The 9893-nt window shown below is 44.2% G+C and overlaps 1 protein-coding gene across 1 annotated transcript in view; it reads right to left on the bottom strand.

Annotated features, from left to right (window-relative positions):
• Window positions 1–4652: 4652 nt before the first annotated feature.
• LOC131892012 (transcription factor ATOH8-like) overlaps window positions 4653–9893 on the bottom strand; it is a 6878-nt gene continuing 1637 nt past the window's right edge. Inside the window, exon 2 of the mRNA XM_059241732.1 lies at window positions 4653–6252. Coding sequence (XP_059097715.1) covers window positions 4842–6137 — 1296 coding nt within the window. The 5' untranslated portion in view covers window positions 6138–6252 and the 3' untranslated portion in view covers window positions 4653–4841. The remainder of the gene's footprint in view (window positions 6253–9893) is intronic.

Raw genomic sequence — 9893 nt, 5'->3', positions numbered from 1 at the left:
AAACCATTCTGACCATTTTCCTTTCAGCCGTGGGTGAAAGGATCTTTTTTTCAACCTCTCCCATGAAGATTTTTAACTGTGTGATATTGGTTGTATTTTTTGATGATGGCTCTCACTGAGGAAATTGGGGTGCCAAACCTCTTGGAAATGAGTTGATAGCCACTACCAGACTTATGGGCGTCGACCACTTTGGCTTGGAGATCTCCACTTTACTCCTTGGCCTTGACCATGATGCAAACAAGACGAACTTCTAAATGAAAGGACATCAATGTGATGGTCGCCTTTTCATACCAATTGGGGATAAATCCGGCTTGAACTTGTAAAGCACAATTTGAGAGGATACTTTCTGCGCTCTAATTTTCAACACCTCTATTTTTACAAAATTAGTTCTAACTCAAAAATGAAGTAATCAAATCCAATTGATTCTCGAGTGATGTGTTTTCATACTGATGCTGTTATCCTCAAAAACAATTGTGCTATTTGAAACATTAGTACACGAGTAAATAAAATCAGGTTTAAAAATCAAGAGGTTCCCAATAATTTCCGCCCTAACTTTGTAAACACACCTTGGTTAGAACACTTTTGTGGAGGGGGGCAAATGGAACATGGAAGGGACCCTTGGGAGAAGGAGATACTTCATTGTTTCGTCAAGCCCGGATTGTGGAGGGCTCAAAAGTGAATGAAGCCTTTACAATCACTACAATTGACCCTAAAACCCTGTTGAGGACAAAGATTATGCATGGATGCTTTTACATATCTTTAGCAAAAGATACCTCTTGTACCTTCTTTAAATGCGGTATGGTCCAAAATCTTCTCAGTTTGTGCCAATACAGTAGCTCTCCCATTCCCACATTGTTCCTGCTTGCTTTAGCTGGCAAAAGCTCAAACTTTTCCTGAAAATGCAATAAGAACCCTAATACTCCATACACAAAAAGAGCAAATATAAAAAAACCTTGCTTTTTCAGCCCAGGTCTCTTCACCCTAAAACATTGCTGAGATAAAGCACCCAAGGTAATCAACTCTCATCTAGAAACCCGCATGGTTTAGAGTATTGATTTGGGGGTCCCAGTTCGGAGGCAATTTGATTTCAAAGATTTTGAAATAATGAATTATCTTGATACCTTTGTTCATTACGTCAAAATTTTGCAAAATTTGTATCATGAGTTTCAAGAAGCTCGTATATTTGCGTTCGAGATTTCTTTTGCTGTGAAAAAAAAACAATGCCTTCAATAACATTTTTTTGGTGATTATTTGGTACTCAAAAAGATTTACTTTTCCGAGCGATGATAATACGAAAGTAGTTGCTGAATGTAATTATTGACTAATGGGAGTCAGGAGAAATATGTATTGTCTTAGATAAGTCATAAATACATGTAAAAAATCCATTTTCATAGACAATTTGCTTTTTAACTAGTACATTGATTTTTTAATTTCTAACTGATACAAGGAATACAATTCCTTGTACGTAAGTCGTAGGAGAGGAGTTCCACTCCAAGCTGGCAGCAGGTCAAATTTGATACAAAAACACATTGGTCTGCTAATGATTTTGAATTCTCTGTCTTATGTAGTCCTTAAACATAGGGCTGCCCAGGAATCGTGTTTAAAAAAATAAGTCTAAATCAGATTTGAAATGTAACATCTGTTCGTCTTAATGAGGAATAAGAGGGAGGTAAGTTATATAAAAAGGGTGCACGATACAGGACAAAATTCGAATTTATGTCTTTATTCAATCGTTCGTCCTCTAGTTTTGATTCAACTCCGACTTCACACGTTATCCTTCGACGATCACCATCGTGAAATTCAATGCTTGCAATGGTACAAAGGCCATGAATGCATTTGAACACAAACCGGATCTAAATTATTCCAGCCTACTCGACAAAATTACCGGCAAATCTATATTCACTAATTTCAAGTACTTTGTCATTTCCATATCATCATTGTTTTCATTACACAAATTGAAGAAAGAGTATTTGAGTCCCAAAAGAGAGCTTTACTTATTATGGTTACATCTCTATCAGCTTCAGTTATTTGGATATTTTTTTCATGATTCATATGATTGTTAATGACTAACAATCGTGTCAAGCGTTTTTTGCCATGTTTATACAATGAATTATAGAAAATGTCGAAAATAATACATCATAAAAATGTCTCTTCAGAAACTCATGGTGAATAAAACTAAATGCTCATTTGCAATTTTACAAACCTTCTATTGCTCATTGCCCACTTCATCAAGTCCGACAAAAATTGCAGCACTGAAAGTTGATTCCCACCACCCTCAAAAACATTACCACTGGCCTTCGTTTGTCCGCCAATTTATGATTTATAATAGTTCCAGGTAAGTGCTCCTTGGGCTTGTACAAGTTCTACAAGTTTACAAATACTTGTACTATCCATAAACGATGCCTAATATGAATCCATCCTCTTCCTTTATGTGGGGATCTTTTTGTTTATCAATGTCCGTCGGAAATGCCAGTCTGTCCTCAAGCCTTGATTACTCTAAATTTTACATTTCAGATGGTTCATGAAGAGCTCCTAGATTTTGCTCAAGTCCATTCGTTTCAACGGATTGTTTCAATGAGAAAAGTACCTCAGTGAGCACCAAGGGGTCAAAAGACGTTTTGCCGCAACGGAATCAGGTTCATTAAGATCTTCAAACCTTTTCTTTTTAAGGAACTTGTATATATTTGACTCCCATGAGAGGCTTGGAAATGAGGAGCTTCAGTCCAATCCATTTGGCATTGGAATGGGTCCCATGGGCATAACGCCATATCATTTACAGTTGTAAATATTGATTCAATGGCCATGGTTCTGTGAATGGTTGATGGGCCCTCAGGGCAAATTGTTTCGAAAAAGAAAGACAAAAGTGAAGATGAGGTGACTGCTCGGAGCTTGATTTACGGACAGGTTGAGTCAACTTCATGAAAACCCTCAAATTTCAACGATCTTTTTTCTTTTGATTAAATGCATCACTTCAATTGATTTGTTGCAGAAGTCGCAAGAAAAGTTCAAAAGCTTAGATAAAAAGCATACCGTGTACTGTAAGGTCTTCAAATGGCCTCAAAGACAAGGGATGTTTTTTCAAGGGAGACAGTAATATAGTAAAATATTCCCTAAGGACTGGAATGGAAAAGAATGGACAAATTGGCGAGAAATTTGTGAGTACTTTCCCAGTAGAAATTCGCCGATTGCGTTCTGAGCAATATCTTATTTGGCATGGGACTCAAAACTGCTACACTCTGGTCATAGTCTGACTTGAAAAGTTGGCAGCCCTTATAAGATAGTTGTTCCGAGCAGACGGCTGGTTATGAAAGTGCCTGGGCACAATTGCTTGATATCCCTTTGACTAGTGGTCAAACACCCTGTTGGAATTGCCGTTCTCGGCTTTAAGTAAAAGGAGCTCATCGTCATTCCAAGGTGGCGCCTCGATGTCGGGGTGAATCTGGCAGGTGTTACCACACTCACCCAGTAATAGGGTATGTACTGCTACTACTATTCTCCTTCATCTTCTTCTTTCTTGCTGTACCCTCAATGCCTTCATTGGCACTGTTTCTCCTTGTAACACTGCACCCAACCCAAGAAGACAACCCATGTCCACCACAGTGGGCACGGGTTGGCTGGAGAACCAGAATGTGGCATTGCCCACTTCTATCCACCAACCTGTACCTAGTAGACCTCTGGCTATCGTGTGAGCAATAGTTGGTTGGACAAACTTCAATAAGGAGAAAAGGGCAAAAGTGACCCCGATAGCCGTAACAGGTGATACCCACCATCCATCCATCCACCATGGAGTGAGAGAGATGCTCTCCATCCACAATGGAGGGCCACAGGTGGGCATAGGTTCGAAGGGTTTGGATTCGGTCAATCCATGGTCTTGGACGACTCATTTCATCATCAGGAAAGCCAATGAAAACCAATTGATTTACTTGGGGCATCGGGGTTTTATGGGAAGATTAAGAAACGATTGTGAAAGCTAAGGCCCGGATTATGTTATGTACAGTAAGTGTTTATGATTACGAAAGCAAAAATGTTCACGAAACCAAAAACAACTTGTCCGGACTCTAAATTGGATTTGAAGGCATCCGACCAGAAGTCATAGTAGCCCAAGTATGACTTTCGAGGTGGTGGTTCACAGGACCCCGACCAAACTGCTCTTTGGATGGACGATTGCCTCGAGAACTACTCGGTTGGTGCTGGAGGTGGTTGTGTTGTTGTTACTGTGGAATGTGATCTGGCGACATTCTGGCGGAGGCTTTAGAAATGAGAATCTTGTCAAAGGTCTCAAACCCGAGCGAGACTTCCCAGGAACCATGATTACATTGACCAGACTCAAAGATCTGGAGCGAGTGAACCACCAGTCAACCCGTATTTTCACACCTTGACAACGAACTTGTCGAGGCAATAATGGCTGAGATTTTCCATTGATTGTACTCAATCAATCGGCGAGTTTCGAAAAAATGGGGACTTAGTGTTGAAAGTGTATGAATACGTTTGATATGATGGAATGATCATAATTGTTTCGTAGGAACAAAAGAAAACGAACTTTGTCAGTTCATTTCAACCTGCTCGAAGATTCTCTAATCTATAATCTATTTGTGGGCAGGAACTCTTTTTACTCGTACTAACTAAGAACTCGGCCTCAAGGAGGTCATATCTGTATGAGAATGGAAAACAATATATTTTGACGAACAATAAATAAAACGATATCACAGCCAGATTGCACAAAACGCTGGATGACCACGCATCCATTAAAAACACTTGTCTTTTCTTCTTTTTCTTGAAAGAAGGAGCTTCGAACGAGTCCACTTATATACCCTATTAGGCATGGGAGTAGGAGACTTCAACTAATCACTATCTCGATTGGAGGACGTTTTCTTGCGCACTTTCGACTCGGAATAGATCAAATCTGAGCACTTCTCAATACAATCCTCCACAGAGGGGGCCGATTGATCGATGGAGTAGTCATAGCCGGCCATCCGAGATAGCACCATAATGTAACTGGTTGCAATCTTGATGATGGACAACTTGGACAGCTTTTGACTGGAGTCCTCGGTCGGAATGGCGTTCTGCAGGGTGTCAAAGGCCGCCGTGATGGTGTGGACCCGTTGGCGTTCTCGTGCATTGGCCTCAACGCGTCGCTCTCGAGTCATGTTCTTATAGTTGCGCTGCTTGCCTTTGCCACTGGACGGACTCGGGTCCGAGCTCCCGGAGGGCGACGGACCTCGATCGTTGGACTGATTCAAGCCCGAATCAGACCCTTGGGAGGACATGGCCTTATCATGCCAAGACCGCGGTTGTAGACCAGCCGTTGAAACTGGGGCCAGATGGGCGGCCAAGGCAGAGGTGAAGGCGTCGCGCTTCCAAGAGGCGGTCCGATTCTCCGAAGCAACAATTGGCTGGAATGATGAGGGCTCCGGACTTTCTCCTTCTCTCTTATGCTTGACAAGTGCCAAAGGCTCATCTTGTACAGGTGGTGGTGCTGGTGCTGGTGTGTAAGTAGTTGGTGGTACCAAAAGAGGCATGATAGGGGACAGGCTGCTCAGCTCTGCCGGTATACTGCCTCTCAAAGTGGGGTTGGTCAGGAATAAGGAGGCCAGGGAACTCTGGTAATCCGGTACCTGGCGCATGGGAGAAACAGGTGGAATGACAGGGTAATTTGGCAGGGCTAATATTGGTGAAGCTCGGATTGGTCCAGAGGAGGGCCGGGCATCGGTGGCCGCCGACCCTGGTTCATCTGCTGGTCCTTCGTCGTTGTCCCAGGGTCGAAAGGGGTTGCTGGGGCGTTTGTTCCCCGGCTCATGGCCTCGCTCTGTCTTCGGTTGCTGTTGCTTGGATATCAGGGCCGCTTTGGCTGCTGTTTGTTTGTACCTCATCTTAGGTGCCAGGCTGCATTCTGGGTTGGATGTCGGTGAAGGGGATCTGGAGGAATGGATCTCGTTGTGGCTGCTCCCCGGACTCATGGAGTTTTGGAGACTGGATCGCTCATCACTGCCCGTGCTGCCCAATCGTTGGCGCTTCATGGGTGTGTTGGCCTCTAGGCTGACTCGGCCACCCTCAGCTGTCGGCTCCAGAGCTCCACCACCAACGGAGACGTTGAGCTTCTTCGGCTCGAGAGATTTCCTTTTGTTTCTGCGCTGCATGATGAACGGTGATGGACTGAAATTGGGGAGCTCCGTTCACAGATGTGGTCTCACAAGGAACATCTTTTTTTACCAACGAAGCACTCACTCACTCACTCATCCACTCACTGGCTGCCTGCAAAATAGAGAAAAGCAGGATGGGTTTAGGATATGAATTCGTCGAGCGTGTTCTGTTTGGCAGTAGGACTTAAACACATTAATCGTTCAAAACGAACCCAGCATTGATCTGTCCAGCTGGACAGCGTGGTGCCTCCTGCCAATCACTCCATTAAAATCGGCTATCAAGTGTTTGACAGAGACGTGTCACTCACTATACAGCCTCCCCCCCCCCCCCTCCCTCAACCTTATTTTCACTGGATGGCTCTCCGGCCACAGACCTATATATTTTCACAGCCCCGGATAATAACTGATGGTATTTTCGACGGAGGACTTGATGAAACCAACTGCTAATGTGTGTGAGTGTGTCTAAAAATGTGTTTCAGCACTAGAACTGGGCAACATCAACGTATGGTGTTCGGACAGACCATGATTCTTTTTCCCTTCCTCAACAGCCGGGGCACTCACTCTTTTTTTGGGAAACGAACCTCTTGTTACATTTCCACGGGAGGGAATTGCCATGTGTTGCAGTCATTAAGCATTTTGCCCAGAAGCCTCCAAGACGATCAACGATGGCGGCAATCAACGACAACGACAACGGCGACTGACTTGACTATCTCCTCATGCTGGGAACGAACCAGAATATGACTGCCAAGCCAGAGATCTGTTGACACTTTTCTTCAATGAAGAAACACCAACGGCAACAACAATGCTCGAGTCAAGCCATATGGTTATCTTGGACACAGCAGCACCACCAGATGATATCTTTTCTGGTTGAAGGTGATTGTGCCAGAAGACGGAAGGAAACCTTGAGAGGACATTTGGTGGAATCCAGAGCGCCAGATTCAACACCAATCACCCTCAGGATGGATCGAATCGCCAAATGAACTTGAACAGTATTATATTGCACGTCGGATTTGACAACGTTTGAATGCTTCATGATTATGTTGCCCCTATCTACATCCCTGTACATGTTGTCAACGTTCCCGATAAAGGTGCTTTTTCGAGAATACGCTCGTGTTGATCTGCATTCAAACAAACCTGGCGATGGAATAGATACCCTTGAAGTCGATTGAGGCACACGTCTTGGATGGTGTTCTGTTTGCGATTCTTTCTTTGCCTAATGGCAACAGATGTTCAATTGATTCCCGCCTTCCCGACAAAAATATGCCCTTCAGATCGCTCCCTCCCTCCCGTACTGATCCTCCTCTTCCTTCTTTTTCGTCTCTTCTCATTGCCCTAAAGATACACGAGATATCCCTTGTTGATCCAAGTTGTCGAGTTTCGCTCCATACCCTCTTCCATTCATCAGAGGACATGTTGTACAACCCTGAATTCCTCACTGAAACACCATAATTGCCGGCTCATAACGACAACAACAACAACAACAACGACGACGACAACTACATCGGCTAATACTGCTACTGAACTGAGCAACTTCTGGAATTGCCCATTATCAATATTGTTATTACAATGTTTTATCCTCGTCGGATTTGTTCCAAAAGTTAAAAGACCCAGGGTAGACACTTGAGAGGAATGGGAGCGCTTTTTTTTTAAGTAAACACATATGGGGGCATTTGCCATATGATGTTGGGCGATTACTACTGCATGCAGCTTCTACTATGCCAGACCGTCATCGTGTTGCCCTATTCTCGTGATGGGACCTTCATCTCGGCCATTTTTCTACGGATCTGTTGTCTCTGGCAATTTGTGATGGGAGTGTGGATGCCATCTGGTCTCTTCTCTTTCTCTGTGGATAGAATATACGAAGGAACGAACAAACGCAGGAAGGAATGAAACAACAGGGTTGCTCACATGTCCAATAGTCCATGTGTATGCAATATGCACTCAGCAGACCAATGAATGGCCTTCCACTTGCCTCAGTATTGTGAGACTATTGGCGGCTAGTTTCTCAATCAAATCCTGATCCTGATCTTGAACAATCTTGATCTAACATGAAATCACTTTCTGTCCTCGCTGACCCAATGAAGACTGTAAACAATGCGTTCTTTCTTTGAAGACCCACACCACTGAACATGAACTGTCACCAGTATTCTTTGATCTAGCCTCTCTGTCGTCCACTCTTCCGTGGTTCTGTCTTGGACCACAGATGGCCAAGCGAGGCCAAAATATGAACGTAGTGTTGTTATATCCATGCTACTACGAGTACATGGGACGATTCCATGTCCAACAATGTTGATTGAGCTTGTTCGCTCCCCTTCAAAGTTTTGACCACATGGTCCTGATGTCAACTTGGAAACGTACATAACTTCCAGAGCTTGGGGAGAGTGCAGAGAGCGAGTGGTGCACAATGTATTTGATGTTCTATCTACTCGTTCCTCTCCTCATCGTAGTCGTCGGTCGTCGTATAGGATTCCTGTAAAATGAGACACCGTCCCACTTGGAATGAAGGGAAAACAGGCGTTGCTGATGCCCAGATGGTGGCATAAGAGGAACAAGACGACGACGACGAATATACAAGTTGAAATGAGACGAAGAATGGCGGCTATTTGCCAGCTGTGAAGCATCAAACATCTCCAGAGAATCTTCAAAAACAAGTGGTGCCCATATGATACGACGACGACGACGACGACGACAACGACCAACAACTCCTACTTGGTAGCTCTCCATGGATATGATGGTGATAATAATAATAATAATAAGAAGAAGAAGAATAAGAATAATAACAACAACAGCAGCAGCAGAAGCCACAATCGCTGGCTCAATTTTGGAACAGGATGGTTGGTGGGAAGTTGTGAGGGATCAGGAATCGAACGTCGAATCACGAGCTTTTTTTTGTACAGACAATCATCAAGGCTGGTTCAGAATCTTCTTTAATAACGAAACAACGCAAGTGGCCATAGTAGCTCTGCTCATTACTCTCCAAACAGATGCGAAAAGCTTCCTTCCGAGTCTCGGATCAAACACGATCCGGCAAATGGCGACAGGGACCATGGGTTCATCCAGCTGGCAACCAACCCAAACCACCGCTAGTTCTTCGTTCGCCATGTCTCCCTTCTCTCTCCCTTCACAGAGAGTCTAATGTGACACGTGTCACTCAGCGCATACGAACGAATGGAGAACGACGAAGCAGAGGGAAAAACGCAGCTTGGGAATACAGATTTCCCGTCCCATTTTCCCCCACCCGACCGGACTGGGACGAATCATCATATACTGTATATACATTGGTACCCGGGATCCCTCTTGGATCCCATTGAAGTTGGATGTCGTAAAGGACCTGAACCCTAATGATATCGAAATCTTGAAAGTGAAAATGACGGAAACATCCAGAGCATAACGAAAAACCATCGCTAGTTAGAAACCAGCTCAGTCTCCTTGTTGTGGCATCGTCAGACATAATCTGGTCGGGGGATAAAGTCGTCGAGTAAATATATCAGAAGAGCAAATCCATCTGACGAATGAGTAGGCACACTCCTTGGCTCCTCGCACATCCAATATCGATTGTCCATCCATTCACCGTGCTTCCCAGGCTTGTACCACTAAACCCGAGCGAGTGCCTCTCAGTTGGATAAGTGTGCCCCATCCAAAAAGGGGACCAGATGGGACTCCGAAAGGTTCCAAGGGACGTACCACCCGAGCACAGAGCTTTTCCATGAATCGCGTATGTCGAGTCGAAAAGAGAGGCAAAGAGGGGGGGGG

Source organism: Tigriopus californicus, chromosome 12 (genome assembly GCF_007210705.1).
Source record: "Tigriopus californicus strain San Diego chromosome 12, Tcal_SD_v2.1, whole genome shotgun sequence".
Lineage (NCBI taxonomy): Eukaryota > Metazoa > Arthropoda > Copepoda > Harpacticoida > Harpacticidae > Tigriopus > Tigriopus californicus.
This window is presented reverse-complemented; position numbering and strand designations above follow the sequence as displayed.